The 22237-nt window shown below is 32.8% G+C and overlaps 1 protein-coding gene across 1 annotated transcript; it reads left to right on the top strand.

Moving 5' to 3' along the window:
* Positions 1-1211: 1211 nt before the first annotated feature.
* LOC123655135 (RYamide receptor-like) lies at positions 1212-22237 on the top strand. The gene is made up of 6 exons (XM_045590971.1): positions 1212-1849; positions 10184-10382; positions 14407-14475; positions 15432-15590; positions 16258-16354; positions 22191-22237. The coding sequence occupies exons 1-6, from the start codon at positions 1212-1214 to the stop codon at positions 22235-22237; spliced, it is 1209 nt and encodes a 402-aa protein (XP_045446927.1).

Below are 22237 nucleotides of genomic sequence, written 5' to 3'. Positions count from 1 at the left end.
AGCAACAAATTATTAGTCAAGTTAGTGCCAACTGACATGCGAAATACATTCAAAGAAAAAAATATCTATAAAGTTGCAAAAAAGGTGTAAAATAATTATCAACACAAATTACTCATTTTATGGTGGATATTTACAGATACTGATAAAATGTAATTTAAATTAAGGAGATCCGATGGCCTAGAAATTCCGAAAAAATGTTTATTTTTCCTATTTCGAAAATATACAGTTAAAATTTGGTGACGATAATTTCAGTATTTCATGTTGTAAAACCCATTTTAAGGTCAGCGCCATAGCAGGTAGTCGAGCCGGTCGGCCCAGTGAACTAGTAAGTAATTCTATCGTTTGGCGGAACGCATCTTCTTCGGTTTTTTTTACCTGAGTTGTAGTAAAGGGAAATATTTTAGTTTCGAGAGCTGAAAAAACTGAAGTAATTGAAGAGTTTGAACGGACTGAGGGTATACTGTATGGGGCTGGAATAGCTGAATAATCGTAAGTATACGTTCAAATCTAATTTTCTTGAGAATTACTTTTACTAAAATTTTAAAGGCGTTTATCTCAAAACAAACAACTTGTTTCTGTATGGCGCGCAGAAAAAAAACTACCTTGTCGATTTGTTTTAAATTTTAATATGTTATTTAATACACTAACAGCTATGGCAGGATGAAAAATAAAATTTTGTGTCGAACATTTTTATTTTGTAAAACGTGATTGAAAAAACGAAAATTTTCAGACTACAAATCGCGCCATATCTTCAAATTAAAATAAAAACATTTTTTCAGTTTACGTTCTGCGGTAGATTTATTTATAATGATTAAAAGCCGTTTTGTTTTTTATTCCAGATCCATAGAAGAGCAAAATCATCGCGAGGTTCTTTTTTCGACTTCAACGCCATCTTTAAGATAGTTAAAATATTTTTTTGTTTTTGTAATAATGTTTTTTGTATACTTAAATAGTAATAAAATAGTCCTTTAAGAGTTTCAATAATTTTGATTGGTATTTAGATACATTTTTTTTTTTGTAAAAACTCATGTAATTCTGAGCTTCTAGACCACCGGACCACCGCACCGGTCCATAGTGATGTTTATATTAAGTGATGACTAACAATGTAAGATATTTTTCTCATTGTTTCAGATCTGACTGAAGTTTCACATTTAGAACTCATCGACAAAAATATATTTTGGGCTACGAAAGATAAGAAAATGTGATGCAGAATGATTGATTCTTATGGTGACTTCATAACCGAATCGATCGATTTACACAGTAACTTGTCTACAGTCTACGCCACATATGATGAGAAAGAAAATAATGCAAACTTCAACAATTCAATTTGGGCAGATGAAGCGGTCTGTTCGTCAGTATCCACAGGAAGTTTTCTTTCAACACCAACTTTTCAATATTTCATTTTCTTCATGTATGGTACTATATTTATTGTAGCTTTAATAGGCAATGGACTTGTGTGCTATGTTGTGCAAAGTTCACCTCAAATGAAAACAGTGACCAATTACTTCATCATGAATTTGGCTATTGGTGATATTTTGATGACAATATTTTGTGTGCCGTTCTCGTTTGTTTCGATGTTAGTCTTAAGGTATTGGCCTTTTGGCATATTTATGTGTAAAATTGTGAATTACTCTCAAGCAGTTTCAGTACTAGTTAGTGCTTATACACTTTTAGCTATTTCTATTGATCGATACATGGCAATAATGAGACCCTTACGACCGAGGTTAGGTAAAACTATGGCTAAAATAATAGTGGCAGGAGTGTGGGGAGGAGCTTTATCCACTGCAGGACCAATAGCCATAGTTTCTCAAATACAGAGGCCTACAGAATGGCACCAGTACTGCAAAGCGTAAGTGTTAATAAATTTTATTTACTATATTTATATATTTGTTATTTTTTTCATTGCGTGTAGCCTAAAATATATAAAGCAACATCAGCTTTCGTTTGTAGACATTTATTATATCCGGTGTAAGAGATGACAAGATATCTATACAAATCAATAAAATTGGAGTGTATGTTTGTAATATTAAATTAACGGCTTTTATTTAAATTTATGTGTATGTGTTAGTGATGTCCCGGATACCCGTATCCTTATCCGTATCCGCAGATACCGGCGGGAAAAATTAGATCCGTATCCGTATCCGTCACTTTTCTCGCGGATCTTATACGGATCTTTTATTAATTTTCAAATTCGATTGGCAGGATTAAATACTGCATAATAACTTAGATTATGTGATTAAGTAGTATAATTAAAAAATATTTGGCACCTTTAATTACAAACATATATTCTAGTAAGTTATTATACTAAGAGTATAAAACTCAAAAATACTAAATCAACTATCTTATGAGATCACTATTACACATAGTAAGCTATGACATTACTTATATATATATATATATATATATATATATATAATAAAATGAAAAACAAATAACTTTTTTATTGAAATCACTTTTCGCGGTTTATTAAGTTTTTTAGATGCCCGGCCTTTTTCTGGACCTGGTTGCTAAACAAAAGTAATATGCGCGCAATGCAAGTCGAAATGTTTCCTTCCTAGGGTTGCCAGATGGTCAGGATTTGGCGGGATTCTCCCAAATTTTTGTATACCCTCCCAACTGCCGACAAAGAAAAAAAATCTCCCGAAAAACAACTTCAGTTTAGAAAACAATAATTTCAAGTTCCGAATTTTCATCAAACGAAACGTTGCCACTCGGTGCTCCGGCAGTATTGGCATGTTGTTATGCAACTAAGGTGGAGCACAGCAGGAAATATCCTGCTCAAAATCTGGAGCTGCCCGACTAAGCAAGTACCTCAATCTTGATAATACTGATCACAGCTAAATAATACCAATTTCAAGCAGTGTTCTGTTTCTGTGGTGAGTAAAGAGTCCTGGGGGGGGATTGGGGGTAGGGTCAGGAACGCGCTTGTGATGCTTCTGGTGTTGCAAGCGTCTATAAGTGACGGTAATCGCTTACTATCAGGTGAGCCTTACGCGTGTTTGCTGACCTAGTTGTATGTAAAAAAAAACATGCTTTAATGAGAAAGCTATTAGCCAGCTCAAAAGCCGAATACAAGAAAAATTCTATGGCAGTAAGAACAGATCCATCCATATCAATTAGAGTATCCGATGCTGAAAAGGAACAATTTTATAAAGAAGCAGAAAAGTTTTTCAAACGAGCTATTGAGTACTTAGAACGATTTTATTTCAGTGAGAACTCCTCATATAAAACACTGCCAATTTTCACTAAAAAAGGACACTTTATTCTCATAGAATGTGCTCCTGGATCTAGTAAAAAAAATGAATATTTCCAATGATATCAATAATGATTAATTGTATAATGATTATTGTTCTTTAAAAGAAACATTTAATTTAAATCACCTCCCAGAAGGAAAAATGAATATGTCCAATGACAAAATATGGTATAACATATTATATAATGTTACTAATTTATTTTGGTGCGTAATTGCTCCTTTTTTTTGCTAGGCGTTGTCGTTTATTGGCACGGTCTTTGTGACGTGTGGTTTTCCTTATGTGGCCATTGGTGCGGATTAGGTGAGCAGGGTTTAGCTCATGAGTATATAAGCGTTTGTGGCGAGTGGCTCATTTTTTCCTTCATCTCCAGCTACGGCCAGGTTCAGAGTACGATTTGTTGGGGTCCTTGGCGAGGCGATCACGAGTGGCGCCGGATGCTTCTGGTGTGACTACATGGGGAGTCATTTTGCCCAACGTTCCCGATTACGATGTTGTCGACCCTCTGGCAGTCGGCGACACTTGATTCACGTCACCAGAAATCGTGGGAAACTGCGTGAGCTTAACCACGTGGTGCAAGGTGGTGTAAGGGCGGTGCCACGTGGTGCCTCGGAGCATGATCGGCTAAATGACCTTTTAGAAATTCCAACCATGTGCCAGGAATAAGTCGAACCTTAGATAGCTAGTGCTATAGTTTTTTTATTTTTTATTACGAGTTTGTGTGTTCATAATTTTAATTTTAATATTAAAAATTTGTCATCTTTTATTAAGCTACATGAATTTGTTACATTAAAGTATAATGTACTATGTTGTGTTATATTTTTAACCGACTTCCAAAAAAGGAGGAGGTTCTCAATTCGACTGTATTTTTTCTTTTTTTTTATGTATGTTGTTACATCAGAACTTTTGACCGGGTAGACCGATATCGACAAATTTTATTTTAATCGAGAGGTGGTGTGTGCCAATTGGTCCCATTTAAATTTATTTGAGATCTAACAACTACTTTTCGAGTAATATCTAATAATGCGTTTTTACTTGAAGCTTTTTTCGTCGACCTACGTTGTATTATACCGCATAACTTTCTACTGGATATACCGATTTGAATAATTCTTTTTTTGTTGGAAAGGAGATATCTCTAGTTTAGTACCATGATAAGGAAACCAGGATCTGATGATGGGATCCCAGAAAAATCGAGGGAAACTCTCGAAAATCCGCAATAATTTTTTACTGGGTGTTTCGATTTTGATAATTCTTAATTTAATGAAAAGCTGATGTTCATCATATGGTCACATTTAAATTTTATCGAGATCTGATAACTACTTTTTGAGTAATCTTTGATAACGCGTAGTTACTTGACTATTTTTTCGTCGATCTACGTTGTATTACTTGTCGATGTAATTGAAGTCGGTTTTTTTTTTTCGTTTGTCTCCAAACACAATTATGCAATAAATTTTTTTATCGCACGACAATGGGCCTATTTTATTAGTAGGTGCAATGAGGTAAAAAAAAAGTGTTTAGTGTCAGTAAGCAATTCTTATTGTGGAAGAGTATTTAGTTTATTGAAGAATCTATGATTTAATTAAAACAGAGGTAACAATCAGTCAACTTTAAGGAAAATTGTTTAATTACAAATTAAATAGTGAACAATCACAGAAATGGTAAAACCTGTGAAAAGTAACACAAAATACACGTGAAAAGCTAAAAAATAAATTACTATATTCAATTTCGTCGATTATTGATAATATAATAATATTGGTAGTGAGAAAACCATTATCTGTTTTGTTTTTTTGTTAGTATTTATTTATCTAGACATTTGTATCGGCAGTGGACGATGTAACAATAACGCTAAATGTTGTTGTTTTAAAAATATATAATATACCAGCTGACTTGGCAAACGTTGTCTTGCCGCTAAATGCTATTTAAAAATATGGGTTGGTGGTAGAAGGGTAAAATTTAGGGTTGTATGTATTTTTCAAGGCCAAATCATAATAAAATAAAAAGTAAATAATTTATCTAAAAATAAAAAGAAATTAGGGGTGGACTACCCTTAACATTAAGGCGAATGAAAAAAAGATTTTGCACACAAAATTTCATGAGAATCAGTCAAGCCGTTTCGGAGAAGTTTAACTACAAACACCGCGAAACGAGAATTTTACATATTAGATTAAATTAAATTAAATTAAATTTTTGTTTCTTCCGACCAAAGTCCCAATATCCCGAAAAATTGTTTTATTCTCCCGATAATAGGGTTATTCGATTTGGCAACTCTAATCCTGCCCGTCGTTGTGGCGGGCATGACGTCAGCTATCGTTTCAAAGTCACGCACCTACACCGATTGAGTGAGTAAATAAAGATCCGTATCCGCGGATATACATTTTTGACGATCTGGCACATCACTGTATACACGCTACAAATAGCAAAATATATATTTTTTTATAATTTTTGTCTGTCTGTCTGTCTATCTGTTTGTACCAGTGAACTGTCATTGGCAGATAGATGATGTAATAGGGAGTAACTTGGGCTACTTTTATTTTAGAAATTTATTTTTTTATAACTATGCGAACTGAACAATAACTTTTTTGTTAAATTCCACGCGAAGTCACGAGCACAGCTAGTTATTCATAAATTTGTATTATGTAATATTTACTTGCTTTCAATATTTTTTAGAATTAGAATATATTTCTTCTATTGTAAATTAAGTCTACCATTTATTTTCTTTTCATTTTCTCAAAGGCTTAAAATAAATTCATGGAGGGTAAAGTTTGTAATATTAATCAGTATTCGCAAATGTAATTACTAAGTGCTACTTAATGCTGTTATTTCCTTTGTGAAATTATGATAACATTTAGAAAGCATATTTTTAAATAATGTTTCAATAATCCAAGCGAATTAATTAATAGTAATTGATTTAAAATTGCCGCTTAACTATCATTTCAAATTGTTAAATATAATTCTAATTTAGAAATAAATTAAATTAAAACAAATTCCTGACATACTTTTCATTGTTAACTTATGTTTGTAATTGGAATATAGACTAGAATTACAATACAACGCATAGGCGTTGGTTTCAATATCCTTGGTTTTAAGGAAAATGCAATGCATCTGTGTTTAATTTTATTTCTTCAAACATAACTAATTCGTTATTTTATGCTGATAATAGCTTATCGTTAGTTTATTACTTATTAAGTAAATATTCGTTTTTAAACACACAAATAATATAAGTCGAAAAATGATTACATAAATATTTAAGTATTACCTTATTATCTTGGTAAGTATTCATTGTAATTGAATCACTTTTGTAAATAACCTTTATTTTGCAATTTTTCAGTCTCTCGGATCTTTTTAAAGTAAGACAAATTTAAACAGTTACTTACTAAATTAATTTTCCTTTTACAGTTATTTGTCTTTTTTATGTTAAGCCTCCTTCACAAAGGGAGATCTGTGTCTATCATTACTTTCCTCTCTTCTCGTACTTTCATGCTGCATACTAAATCTTTCTTTCATCCATTACCATTCGCACTCAGATTCTCTTGTATTTTTTCCTATTTCTAAACTAACTTTTCTTTATTTATTTAAAATAGGGCAAAGAAAACAAAAGCAAGAGGCATTTTTTATTCATACCATTCCCATGCGGCATTTTTAACTGTGTCGTTTAATAGTTTTATTTAACCCCCTCCCCCCCTTGACCATGAAGATACAATATCTCATTTAAATCCCACAGAAAGTTTCCGCTTTATATATAATATATATAAAAGCGAAAGGTCATTCATCACGAAATCTCCGAAACTATAACACCTACAAACTTGAAATTTGGCAGGTAGGCTCCTTATAGGATGTAGACATCCGCTAAGAACGGATTTTACGAAACTCAACCTCTAAGGGGGTAAAATAGGGGTTGGAAGTTTGTATGAGAGTCCCATGTTTTTGAAGTAAGAGATTTGAAATTTAAAATGTATGCTCTATAGATAGTGAGGAGGTGTTCAAATAATGTATCGTTAGAAATCAACCCCCTTTTGGGGTTAAAACGGGGGATGGTAGGTTGACTTACTCATCACGAAATCTCCGAAACTATAACACCTACAAACTTAAAATTTGGCAGGTAGGTTCCTTATAGGGCGTAGACATCTATTAAGAACTGATTTTATGAAACTCGACCCCTAAGGGGTTAAAAGTGGGGTTGAAAGTTTGTATGAAAGTCCTATGTTTTTGAAGTAAGAGACTTGTAATTTCAAAGGTATGCTCTATAGATAGCGAGAAGGTGTTCGAGTAATGTATCTTTAAAATGAACACCTTTTTGGGGTTAAAACGGGGTTGGTAGGTTGACTCACTCATCACAAAATCTCCGAAACTATAACAGCTATAAACTTGAAATTTGGCAGGTAGGTTCCTTATAGTGCTTAGACATTCGCTAAGAAAGGATTTTACGAAACTCGACCCCTAAGGGGATAAAACGGGGGTTGGAAGTTTGTATGAAAGTCCTATATTTTTGAAGTAAGAGACTTGAAATTTACAATGTATGCTCTATAGATAGTGAGGAGTTGTCCAAATAATGCATCGTGATCTATATATATAAAAGAGAAAGGTCGCGGACTCACTTATCACGAGAACTCAAAAACCGCTGGATGGTCCCATCCACCCAGGATGGACAAAGATGAAATTTGGCAGGGGGGGGGGTAGATTATAGTTAGTAGACTTCCGCTAAGAACGGATTTTGTGATATTCCACCGCTAAGGGGGTTTAATTGGGGATGATAGTTTGTATGAAACGTATACAGCAGCTATAAGTTCGCCTGATAGGTTATTTAAAAAAATAATTTGCGTTAAAAATCTTAATAGTACATATCTTCATAACTATGCGAACGTAGTCGCGGGTAACAGTTGTAGTAACAGGTATTATAAAACAAAGTCCCCAAAAGTGTATGTGATTGATTCCCTCAAAATCTACTGAACGGATTTTTATGCGGTTTCACCAATGGAGAGAGGGCTTCAAGAGGAAGGTTTACGGAACGGCTAAGCCGATTTTGATGATAGTTTCACTGGAGGTTTACCGGGAAAACTTTGTGACACACTGATTTCAACGCGAGCGAAGCCGCGGGCACAGCTAGTTCGTAATATTTACGCGGAACAAATCATCTCACAAATGTTTGTTTTGACTAAGTAATTATTATAAAGTAGGTACTTACTTAGTATTATTAGGTTAGTATGTTCCCGGTCGTTACTATTTATTAAAATAGTTTTATTAAACATAAATAACTACTCTATTGCACAATAAATACTTTTAGTGCAGTGGTTATTTCCTCTTTCACCTTTTTTATTGTAGTGAAAAATAATATTTTATCTTTCCATCGGTGGGTACTAAATTTAAATCAGATCATTATTTTTTATGGTTTCCTTCGAAGAGAATGCATTAAAATGTGACTTGAGTTCTTACAAAAAGATCAAATTGTCTTTTCACAATATATTATCTATGTCCTTAATATAGTTTGTCTTATTAACTTATTATTATTGTAGTTTACATCGAAATAAACTATAATAGGTCGCATTTAGTTGTCAAAATAATGTCTTGACAATTTAGCGATAATTGAGTAGAATGGACGTATAAATTCAAAAACGAAATTAATAAGGAAAATTATAAGTAGATAAGAAATAAATAGATATTTGTATTCATTTCCTGTAAGATGCAAAAATGTAATTTTGTTAATTCATAAACTGTAGACACAATGATGTATTTGAAGTAGTGTAGTTAAACAGCATACCGACAACAAACAACAGATTTTGCAAATAAAAAAATGCGTAGAAGAAAATAATTACCACTTACAAAAAGGTGTTAAAAAATCAATTATTCATTTCAATATTTCGATATATATTTTTATAAAATGACCGTGTTGTAAAATATTTTAATTATTCGCTACTTATAAGTATTTATTATTATTTTCAAACTCATTTTATTATTATCTTAGTGGATGAATGTAGAAAACTTTATAATAATAAGTTAGTATATTAGTAGTATTGATATCCCTAATATGATGATGGATAATTTCGTTAATAAAGCTACACGTTTCCATAGAAATTCAGTGACTTGCATGTTACTTAATTCACAGAACAGTAGCGTGATGAATCAAGAGTTCTTTTATCTAAATGCGAGTAGCGCTCAGGCTCAGCAGTGGAAAATTTACAGATTAAATTTTTAACAGATACCTATATTTTTTGACTAGCCTAACTAAAGATTGGATGATCTTGTAAAAGGGACAATAATTCCTGCCACGTATGTGCTCTAGTCCTGTTAGCACATAAAACTTGTGTATTTTTGTTAAGAATAGGATCTATTTTTTAAGTCTTTTTTAATTTTTTTTTGATAATATAAGTCTATGTCACTCGCGGACAGTGTAGCTTCCCAACAGTGAAAGAATTTTTCAAATCGGTTCAGTCATAAGATAAGTCAGTTTCAGAGCCTATTCAATGCAAACAAATAAACAATCAAATCTTTCTTCTTCATAATTTTTGTATAGATAACTAGGTCGGCAAATAAGCGTACGGTTCACCTGATGGTAAGCGGTTACCGTAGTTTATAGACATCTGCAATACCAGAAGCATCGCAAGAACGTGGCCGACCTTATCCCCAATTCCCCTCAAGAGCTCTGGTCACATTACTCACTAACAGGAACACAAAACTGCTTGAAAACAGTATTATTTAGCTGGGATCTTCTGTAAGATTGAGGTACTATCCTAGTCGGGCTGCTCTATATATTGAGTAGGGAATTTCCTGTCGTGCTCTACCTCAGTTATTACTGTAGTTACTTTAACGTGTCTTACGATGATTGTCTGTTGATTGTTTTATGGTCTATGGATGCCTTTTTGCGTAACTGTCTCCACACTAGTGTCTAAGATTGTCTTAGAATTTAATATGACTTTTTATATTTTCGTTGGTTTCAGAGATGTTTGCCTTGAAAGATGGGAGCAGGTGGAACAAAACGAACAGTACTCGTGTGCGTTAATGGCCCTTCAGTTCGGTTTGCCACTTGGTGCTTTGATTTGCACATACGCACGCATAGCCTACGTTGTGTGGGGAGGCCACCCACCCGGCGAAGCGCACACTGCGAGGGATACGCGTATCCAGCGCTCCAAAAGAAAGGTTAACTGTTTAATACGTTTGATCTAGAATGTATTATAAATTAACAAGTGTACAATTTATACGATAACCTTTCTGGTATAATGGTACACGTGCCGTGTCGGCAGCTCCAAAGCACCGGCGGTCGCGGGTCGGTCATTCTCCGATTCGGCGTTCTTTGCCTAATTACCGTGACGTTTTTTATTTTTCACTGATTTGACTGAAATACATTAAAATATGAAACAAATCAAAAATACGAATTCAATAATTATTTTGGCATGTAACAGTTAATTGTGGTTTTCTAGATAATGAGACTTAAAAAATTAATGGTTATGGTAATTAGAAAATTTTTATATTTAATGTAACGGTAATTAGAAAATATGCTGTGTGGTTACGGCAGTAAGAATATAGCCACTCCCTCTCTTCCCGTGAGTATCGTAAGAGGCGACTAAGGGATTACACAGTTCCACTACCACCCTGGAACTTGAAAGTGCCGACCAATGGCGGGATAATCATCCAACTATTGGTTTTGAAATATACAGGCCGAAGACGGGCAGCAGCGTCTTAGGTGCAACAAAGCCAGCCCTGCGGTCTCCAACCCGCCTGCCCAGCGTGGTGACTATGGGCAAGACAAGACAAGACACATGAGTTCACGCCACGTTTTTCTTGAAATATATTCTCTCTTGCCAGGACAAATGCGACTGATCTCATCTTGCTCTACAAAAATTTGGACGTCTTGTTTAGTTTTCTCTACAGTAGTCCCTATATTATTATTATGTAAATACTTTGGTTCTATTTCTTTATCATGACTTTGTTTTGGTTTTGGATGTAGCGTGTTTTATATTTCAGTCTTAATGCTTGCTTCCTGTACTTTTCTTTTGCTCTTCTTAGCTCTACTGTTTGGTCTCAAATATGACATTTCTTTATTTGTTTTCTATACATGCCTTCTAAATAACAATAAGAGTGAGATTTTTTTACTTATCGGTTTCTCGACAGTTATCTTTGAAGATGGTGAAGTTGGTGAAGTTGGTGTTGAACACAAGGAAGACGCTCGTTCCGTAACATTCACACTTGTATCTTTATTTTCGGTCAAATGCTCATTATTGATTAATAATAAAATAACATACTTTCAGTAGAAGATGATGACAGAGCACTAGATGGACGCGGCGTTGATCTGGTTAAAGAAGGTTTAAAATTTGGTGTCTTTTTCAAGGGAACTAATTCTTTTTCAAAAGAAGTCGACTGCAGAAAAATTTGGTCTTGCTGATTATCTTCTTTTTTTGATTTGGGATTTTCGGGACAATTTAGTACTCTTTTAGTGTACTTTTTAGCGCAGCGAGTATGATAAATCATTGAGATGTGGTGTGACAAAGTTTCAAGAGGATCTGTTATATTGTTATCAAGCACCTCTATATCTAAGGTCACTTCTTCTTCGATTGTTTTCAATTTTCCCTTTTCCTTTTGTCTTTTATAGTAAGCTATGAAATTTTTTCTACTTCTTTTTTGAGTTTTCTTCCGGCTTTTGGTGACATTTCGCAGATAGGCAGTATTTTTTTATTTTTTTAATTGTACCCTTCTTTCTCCTTTATTTTTTTTTTTGATTGCTAATACAAAAAGTTGCATTTTTAATTCGTTCTCGGCATTGTCGCTCGGCAAGCCTTCTATTTTCTTTAACTTCCTCTTTGGTCTTTTTAGGTTTTCCTATCTTATCAATTAAATAATTTTATGAATGGTCAGCATATAATATAGACATATTTACGGACAATAATAATAATAATCTACGAAAACCGCGGTAAACAAGTATTACTTTTTCATACAACGGTAATTATAAACATATGGTAATTAGTATACGGTAATTAGAAAACAATAAATTTTCATAAAAATGTTTAAAACCGACACAGTATACAAATTCTAGCTTATTATAACGTACGGAGGCCAAAGTACTGTCTCCATTTACATGATCAACTTGGGTCTATCTTAAAAATCTAGTATTAAAATAAGAACAACGGTAATTAGAAAAGTTTTTAACCAAGGCTACGGTAATTATATACTCACGTGCTTCATTGGCGGTACACTAACATGAGAGTCATACAACTGCTGATGGACCTCGGTACACACTGAGGAGACGCGATGCGTACGGTAGTGATGTGCCAAATACTTTTATTTAGGGATGTGCACTCGAGAACAGCAGATGTTACGGTAATTAGAAGTTTCCATTGGACATACGATTACTTCATAATAATTATTTGTAGACTGGTTCTATTAAGTTGATATTTTGTTATGCGATAGACGATGCTTAATATCGTTTAAAACGTTGAATGGATCAAAGTAAATCTATACGCTATAAAAATTACAAGCAAGTTTTAAGATTAAGTTGGTGTGCGGACACGCCACGGTAATTAGAGAACAGAGGTTTTTTGAACATAAGTTAAATTAATTTAGTCTTAATTACTTAAAACAGAAGCCAATATTTTTTTTACAGCTAGGTACGGATGCTATCTTTAATATATAAAAAAGTGCATGATTGAATATGACGATATTACGGTTTAAACAAGCCCGGACACGAAAAATTTGCTAATCGGAGAATGGCCGGGGTACGATTCCCGCTTGGAGGGTATATTTGTGTTATATAAATATTTATTTCCGCTCTAGTGTGTGTCTCTACACGGAGAAAGAGGCATATCCCCCACAGCGGGATGCTACAGGCTGAATGCCTAGTTGTCTTACTCGAACTTTAGTAGTTTCTTAAAGTAGCACGCTTAAACAAATAAATTTAGTCTTACATCTTGCTATATATTGTAGTGTAGTAGTGGGTTTATTGTATATAATAATAATTTAATTATCTTCAATAAATTACAATTGTTTAAATGTAACAGTTTATGTCTTTACGCACTGACCATTTCTCTGCATACTCATTACTTTTTTGGATTGAAACTTTCTTAGAATCGTAGTGATTTGAAACTCGATGAAACGAAAATGCGTCACGATAAAGAAACAAATACATAAATGTATATGATTACATCGGCGGAAGAGTAAGATAGAATACATTACACAGTATTTATTATTTTATTTTATTTTTATGACTTTTATTTTTTTATTTTTTATCGAGGTTCTTTTCACCGAAAAATAAAAATCTCTCGTAAGCTACTTTTCAGAAGTTTCCCTTTTGTGTGAATGAATTGCACACACAATTTTTTTTAACAGCTTTTATTTCAGGAGAATAAACTATCATTTGTCGATAAATTATCATCATCATCAGCCACTTTTATAGTCCACTGTTGGAAGTTAGCCGTCCGCTTTTGACATCCAGTCACTACTAGTTACCTCTCAAGTCCTACCTCTTTTAGTTGTCGGGCCAAATGGCTGAATGGCGTCTAACCCTACATTTTGTCGTTATGTCACCAGCCCACTGCCACTTCAGTTTGTTACACTTTTGAATTTTGTCGGTCTTTTTTGTCTTCTGCTGGATAGTCTCATTTCGGATCTTGTACCTTAGTAAGATTCTAAGCATTCGAATACCTTGGTATTAGGCCATTGTGGCAAGGATGTCTCAAAGATGTGACGCAACTTTCCAAACTCTGCTCTTCAGCTGCACTCGTCTAGAGATTTCACCTTCAAAGTTATCTTTACCCAACTGATTTGTTTGTTCAAGATCTTCGAACCTCTGTTCCACGCCATTGGGGTAGTCTCGTTATTTAACACTGATTTCAAAGATACAGCACTATCACATGCTTTATCCTTGAGATGTGCTGCTGGCCATATTCCGGTACGCCAGTTAACCTTCTATCGGCTTTTACGATATCCAGGAGCAGATATGAGGTGGTGCTATTCTAAAATCCCGGCATTACACGGCGATTTGCCAATAATTATATTTCTCTACATACAACTGATTGAAATAAAGATACATCTCTGTCTCAATCAGTTTTTTCACAATAAATGTAAATAAGTACCATTATTATAGTTTGTTGAGTGATCACTATGCTTACAAATCGTCAATAAATAAACATATACAAACGTATGTAACTTATTATTTATAAATTGTTTCCAGATGATTAAGATGATGGTCACGGTAGTAATCGTGTTCACAATATGTTGGCTACCTCTCAATATTTTTATTGTAAGTATTTGTGTACATATCAACACAAATCGCTTATTTTTCCTTTTATCATAAATGTATAAGAGATATTTGAATTTATATATATATATTGTAATTTATAACGAAGTAATTGATAAAAAAAACAAACACAACAAATAAATAGAACAGAATTGTAATGATGAACAGGTTGAATTTGAAACGGATTGTTTTGTAATAACATGCTGATAATTACGCAAAATCAAATGGCGTGAATAGCATAATATTACGACTGTAAGCTAGCTACTACGGCTAGCTACGGCTAGCTGTAGCTAGCCGTAGTAGCTAGTATTTAGCTAGCCGTAGCCGTAGCAGAGCGTACTGTCCGTAAATATCACGACTCGATAGAGTTCGACCAAGTTCGAAACTGTAGTTATATAAATTCATATTTTAGAAACATACTTACATAAAGACACAAAAGTCATTATCAAATAAACACAAACACACGTTTTTGAAATCGTAAAATAATGGCTGTGTAACGAGTTTAGCCTATACGACTTAACCTTTGATTTTTACTTTAAATTATCCACGTTAATCATATACGTCCCATTCTATTTTCAATCAAATTTATTTCAATTTATGTATACGTTTGGAATAACTGTGCGAATAGTATGTTAGTGTTAAATTTGATTACTTTTACAGTTTTCTTCCATTTCTAGTTCTTATGTTCACGATGGTAGAGTTACTAGACACTATCGTTTATTTTCTTACTCTGCCACTTTAATATTTTAAGCAACCAGAAGTAACTTCAGTACTATTGTAGTGAAGTAGTTTAGAAGACTAATAATGCTGAATCCAAGCTATATCCTACTCTCAACTTCGTATCGTCTAAGTGCTGTTAGTCCTCATAAAATGTTTTTATTCTTTATAGTTGTGTTCCAGTTGCTTTCGATAGTAATAAATCCATACTTACTTTTGTTATAGTTTTATTATTTATTCAGATTCTATGGACAGTTCACGAGAGGGACGATGCTTGGGCAACTTGGCCTGGTATGCCTTATATTTGGTTTGTTGCCCATTGGCTGGCAATGTCTCATTGTTGTTACAACCCAATCATATACTGCTACATGAATACGAGATATCGTCGTAGATTTAAACAGGTAAAACCAATTACAAATATCAATATTTTAATTACAATGGGCGCTATGCCTTATTCAAATTTGGGAAGGAATATCTGCATTCGTGCAAACTTATATTTACAGAGAGAAATTACTTTTGCGCCGTATGTTTCACCGTACTATAAACAATAAAAGCTTATTTAACAACTTATATCACAACAACTTATAACAGCGGAAGCAGAGAGCATGGGAAAAGTTAGAAACACATGAACAGCTTAAAAATATTAAATTATTTGTGCGTTGAAGTTTATATACGTTTCCGTGCGCGTAAAAAATAACTTTAATTTGTGTGATGTTGATACCACCGTTACCGAAGCAACATATCTTCTTTTATTGTATCTATATATATAATAATGAATGTTTGTCGTTATGTCCTTTATAGAATCGCAAACTATGCATTTGAACATGTCATGATCTTCAGCAAAGTGTTGTGCATGAGCAAAATCGGTACACTTAGTAAAAAGTTAAATTAAAGTAAAAAAAAAATAACATTAAAACTGCTGTCGAATTGAGAACCTCCTCATTTTTTGAAGTCAGTTAAAAATTACCCTGTCTTGATCATAATATAAAAGTACATTTAAAATATAAGTATCACCTAATTATATATATACTGGTAAGTCATTCTTATAAAAAGATTCTTAATTTCTAGGTGTTGAATAGTCTGCTACCACTTGCTCGTATGCGTTTAGATCAACCGTTGCAGTCGGGCCAACGTACTAATACGTGTGATGGCATGCCTTTGACAGGTACTTGTATGAGATTTTTTTACCTATTGACATTATGTTGATATTATTACAAAAAAAAAACACATTTTTCAATCAAAACCTCGAAGAAATTGCAACATTATGTTGATGTTTTAATTTTTTGCGATCTATGCTATTGCCAAAGTTTTTGTCTTAGATAATAAATTCGACATAATCTTCCTATATCGTGATGAAGATGACATAATATTATTGATTGTTCGACCAATCTACCGTTGACATATATTTATCCTTACGAACAGAATTATACTTCTAAAAAGAACCTAATTAAGACTACCTTTACCATATATAAATCTGATCTTTGTATTAGATTATCATAATGAGGTGAAAATTTTTGGCAACTTTTGTTTTAATCGTGTTCACTGTCCAAAAGAGGTGTTTCTAAATATTTTTTTTATCCATTCTTCGCAACTTTTATTTATTGCTTCATTTATTAGGTTAGATGTAATATAATTACAAAGGCCAATTATGAACATCTATCCTTTTAAAATTAAATTAAGTAGAACAAATATGTGCAAATAAAAAAAAAAACACCAAGACAAATAAATACTAAGATAAAAATTAAAAAAAATAACAATTTTATTTTTATATTAAATTAATTAATACATATAATTGATATCCTTTGAACTTTAATTATTTATATAGAATTTATTATATTTTTAAAACCAATACATACATTAAAATATGATATATATATATATATATATATATATATATATATATATATATATATATATAATTTATCATCCAATTCGTCACGAATCACAGCAGTCCTTAATAAAATAAAAATAATTAGTAAAAATATTTAGATAACTATGAAAACTTATTTATACGCATACGCTGTGTGGTTGCGGCAGTAAAGAATATAGTCACCACTTATATTTATTTTATTTACTAAAAGGTCGAACTCTTTCTTCAAATTGTTCTCTAATGTCAAGGGAATTAATTTAAATAACTTTAATAGTATCATCAATGCATCTGGAAAAATTTCCGGATATCCTATTAATTATTCCCTACATTTTTCTTGGATTTTTAAAATTGTTACACACATCTGACATAATATACTCATTTATGTACCTCAACCCTACAGAAGATCACAGTTGAATAATACTTCTCTCAAGTATTGTTGTGTTTCAAGTATTGGGGGTAATTACTTGTCACCATCTGGTGAGTCGTACGCTTTTTTGACGACCTAGTAGTATAAAAGAAACTAGCTGTTTAAGTAGTAATGTTCCAGTATAGATTTGATTAAAATGATTCATATTTTAAACCGACTTCAAATGAGGAGAAGGTTCTCTATTCGACTGTATTATTTATATGTGTTACCTTGTAGTTTTTATTGTCTGTACTATTTTTTTTTAAAACAGGCTCCCGTATTATGGTCCTATTTAAAATTAAGCAAAATCTGACGAGTACTTTTTGAATTATTCCTAATAATGCGTATTTAACCGACTTCGACTACCTACGTTGATGATGTTCTTATTTTATTACTTCTGCATGTAAATTGAAGTCGTTTTGATTTATTTATTTTTGAGAATACAGTTATACAACGAGAAAGATTTTAAATGTATATTTTTGTTTCCAAAGAGTTGGCTGCCATTAATAGCATCAATCGTCGAGAAAACAGCAGCTGTCCCAGTCGGATAAACAGCAGTTGTTCCAGTCGGATAATTCGTGCAACAAATTCTTCTTCGACGACGTCATTTCGCGGTAAAAAACCTTCATGACAATTTATTATCAAGACATATTATTTCCTCCACTTCTCCGCTATCTTTTCGACCATAAACACAATTGTAATTTACTGTTAATAAACATAACTTTATATAAATATATGATATAATTATATTATACAAAATATAAGTTAATGTAAGTTAACAACAAAACATAAATTAAATAAGTCGAACTCGAAGATATTGTTTATAAAATGTGTTTCTGGTTAAATAAGTTTAATTTCTATACCTACTAAGATCTGTTTTAAGATTTTTGCATTAATTTTTTTTTAGTTATTGCACCTTTTCATACTGTAAGTTTAAAATAAAAATAAATACAAGTTAATCTATTAACTAGTCACTTATTTTGTCACCATTATCAAAACGGCCATTAAAAATAAAAATATTAAAAATAATAGCTGTTTTTGTATTATAATCAAAATAATAGCTGATAATAAGTTTGCACAATGTGCTTTAAACTCGTGAGATCTTTTGAATGGAATGTCCAAAATAAATAGTTCAAAGTTCAGTAGTTTCAGAACCTATTCAATGCAAACAAACAAACAATCAAATCTTTCCTCTTTATTAACCGACTGCCAAAAAAGCTATATCTAATAATGCGTTTTTACTTGACTGTTTTTTCATCGACGTTCGTTGTATTATACCGCATAACTTTTTACTTGGTGTACCGATTTTAATGATTTTTAATTATTCGAAAGCCGATGTTTATTACGTGGTCACATTTAAATTTCATCGAGATCTGATTACAACTTTTGGAGTAATCTTAGATAATGCCTATTTACTTGACTATTTTCTCGTCTACCTACGTTCTGTTACTTGTCAATGTAATTGAAGTCAGTTTTTTTTCGTTTGCGAGCAAATACAATTATAATATTAGTAGAGATTATGTGTAAAGAAATAATAATAAAAAAGTGTAAATATTTTTCCATGTTTTCGCTATCATACGTTATAGATATATTTCTAGCGAATGTACAAACTAGAGAAAGTCTATTGCCTGTAGTCAGATTCTGACATTTTTCTTCATTCGAGTAATAACAAAAAAAGCTAATTAATGTAAAACTATTTCTTTGATCTTTATCATCTTATTAAAACAGTTATTAAATTATCGAATTAAGGAAAATAAATGTTAGCTTTAACTTTTTACAATTGAGATAAATATTTTCGAATTCTTTATAATTTGAAGTAACTTTTCTTGTACCGGAAATTGTTCCTGCTAAGTAACTATTCCCGAAATCGATTTCCGTTACGTTTCTCTGGTACCAGTCAAAATGAGATTATAACTTGAAGGAAATCGTATACAAAAAAAAGGAAGAAGACCTGGCTAGCTTCGTATCCTATTTTTTTTTTAATTTTGCAATCGAAATATCGTAGTCATTAATCGAAATAAAATATAACCTATATTTTAAATTGAACAAAGTTAAGAGTAATGATAAACGTGGAATATGGTTTATTATTTGAAAGATGAAATTAAGGAACTTAACTCTGTTATGCTCAATCCTGTTAAGTTACGGAACTTATATAAATATTTATTAAAGTTTATTATTCCTAATCGTTCATAAAATAGTTTTACATCAAAGTCATGAAATTTTCTTTTCTTTATTAGCACGGTAGAATAAGAAAACTTTTTTTAAATACACCGCCTTCTAATTAACAATATATAATAATATATATGATTTCTACTTGTATATATTGACTCATCACGATATCTCTGGAACTATAAGACGTACAGACTTGAAATTTGGTAGGAATATTGCTTTTGCCGAGTAGAGGTCAGCAAAGAACGGATTTTAAGAATTGCAGGGGCGTTAACAAAGGAAAATTCCCGTTTTTAAACTATAGCTCCTATTGACTCCAAATTTGGTAGGAATATCCTATATGTGATGTAGAAATGATCAATGAGCAGATTTTATGACAACTCATCCCCAATAAGGATTGCGGGGGTGGGCGTTAGCAATGAAAATTTTAAATGTATGCAACTCCGAAACTACTGAACCAATTCTTATCAAAAGAGAATGGGCAAAATCGTATGGCGCTTGGTCTATCAGCGGCCAGGAACAATTTTAATTTTTTTTTGGTGTATTATCACCCTACAATCAGCCTTTGTAAGCATCTGTAATTTGGTCGAACTTCGAAGATAGGGTAGTTTTTTGTCTCAATTGGACCTGGTAGGTGCTGCCAAATTTGGTCGGTATGTAAGCTGTCAAATTTGGTAGCTGTTTTCCGGGCAGGATAACGTCTGCCGCTAGTATTAAATAAAAGTAGCTTTAACAAAAGTTTTGTTCCTGGGATTCAGTCAAGCAAGGGAATTTTTTTTTCGGATATTTTTCTGAGCTACTCAATGATTTTATTTTTATTTATTTACTCTTTATTGTACACCACAATATGCAAATACAAAATAATAATAATACAGACAACTTAAGAATGTGTAGTACAAGAGGCGGTCTTATGGCTAGTTAGCCATTTCTTCCAGACAACCCGAAATAGGATTGAATACTATTTATTTGAGGATCGGGTAGGTGGTGCAGTTATATTGTAATAAACTTACATACAAATATCTACACATTAATACTTATAAGCAATACATATATATACATTTGATTAATATAATATAATAAACTAATAAATATAACAACAGTATCTCATAGCAGTTACAATCAATTTCGCCATAAATAAATTAAAAAAAAAATAATAAAATTAATAAACAAATAAATTTAATTGGAATCGCTCTCAGTATTAAGGTAATCTTTTGAACGATGGGAGTGATTTGGCTTCTTTGATACATAATGGTAAATTATTCCATAGTTTAATTGCCCGAATGGTGAAAGACTGACTGAAAAATTTTGTTTTATGAACAGGCATTTTTAACATTAGTCTCCTCGAAGATCTTAGGGAAGAAGGGTCCCCGATAAATTCAAACTTATCTTTTAAATAAGACGGAGCCTTAGGATCAAACAACGCACAGTACAGAAGAGATAAAATATGCAGGTTTCGGCGAGAACGTATTGGAAGCCACTTGAGCTTGGAACGAAATTCAGAAACATGGTCATATTTGCGAAGGCAGAATATAAACCGTATAGCAAAATTTTGAAGACGCTCAAGCCCATTAAGTTGGTCCTCTGTTAGATTAATATAGCTTACATCTGCATAGTTGAGAATCGATAGGAGGAGAGAATTCGCCAACATAATTTTGGTAGGAATTGGTAAAAAAGACTTGAGGCGCCGTAGGGAGCTCAATGCAGCGAAAGTTTTTCTTCTGACTTCTTTTAATTGTTCTGACCACGACAAAGTCCGATCGAGTTGTATACCAAGGTCCCTTACGGTGGCACAGTAAGGCAGACTAATACCATTATAAAAGATAGTAGGTAGTGTTGAGCTATCAACCGCTGCGATCAAGCTTGGACTACCAATAACTATAACCTGTGATTTGCTCGGGTTAACATTAAGTCCGTAGCGTCTACTCCACTTAGAAATATTAGCTAAATCTCTGTTGATTAAATCAATTGTACTATGGAGATCTTGAAGCGTTGCGTGACGATAAATTTGGACATCGTCTGCATACATATGGTAGAGAGAAGAAATGGATTGAGTAATCGAATTGATAAAGATTGAGAAGAGCAATGGAGATAGAACGCCGCCTTGAGGTACGCCAGCTTGGACATCACACCATGAAGATGTGGCATCATCGTAGCGTATGCGCTGTCGTCGCCCTTTGAGGTAGCTCAGAAACCAGTCTATCACCGAGTGAGACATGCTAAAAGCGCGCAACACACTCAATAGAATGTCGTGGTCAACACAGTTGAACGCGTTACTAAAGTCCAAAAGTATTAAAACAGTGAGTTGTTTATTATCCATAGCCAGTCGGATGTCGTCGGTAACCTTGACCAGAGCTGAAGCCGTACTATGACCAGAACGAAATCCAGATTGAAGAGGATTTAAGAGGGAATGTTTGTAAAGGAAACTATTTAATTGTTGGAAAACTAACTTTTCTAGGATTTTTGAGAGGAAAGGAAGAATAGAAATCGGCCGGAAATCGGATATACAGGTAGCACTAGTTTTTTTTAGGAATAGGGATAATATGTGCATCTTTCCAGGTTTTGGGAAACTTACTACACGTGAGAGAGTAATTAAGGATGTGTAA

The sequence above is a fragment of the Melitaea cinxia genome, chromosome 7 (assembly GCF_905220565.1).
Source record: "Melitaea cinxia chromosome 7, ilMelCinx1.1, whole genome shotgun sequence".
Lineage (NCBI taxonomy): Eukaryota > Metazoa > Arthropoda > Insecta > Lepidoptera > Nymphalidae > Melitaea > Melitaea cinxia.
This window is presented reverse-complemented; position numbering and strand designations above follow the sequence as displayed.

What these genes read in the sequence shown, in the direction of transcription:
- LOC123655135 (XM_045590971.1), top strand. Translation starts at nt 1,212, where the DNA reads ATGATTGATTCTTATGGTGACTTCATAACCGAATCGATCGATTTACAC. An exon ending in TCCAGCGCTCCAAAAGAAAG is followed by an intron (nt 10,383 to 14,406) that starts GTTAACTGTTTA and finishes AATTGTTTCCAG; the next exon opens with ATGATTAAGATGATGGTCAC. An exon ending in TACCTCTCAATATTTTTATT is followed by an intron (nt 14,476 to 15,431) that starts GTAAGTATTTGT and finishes TTATTTATTCAG; the next exon opens with ATTCTATGGACAGTTCACGA.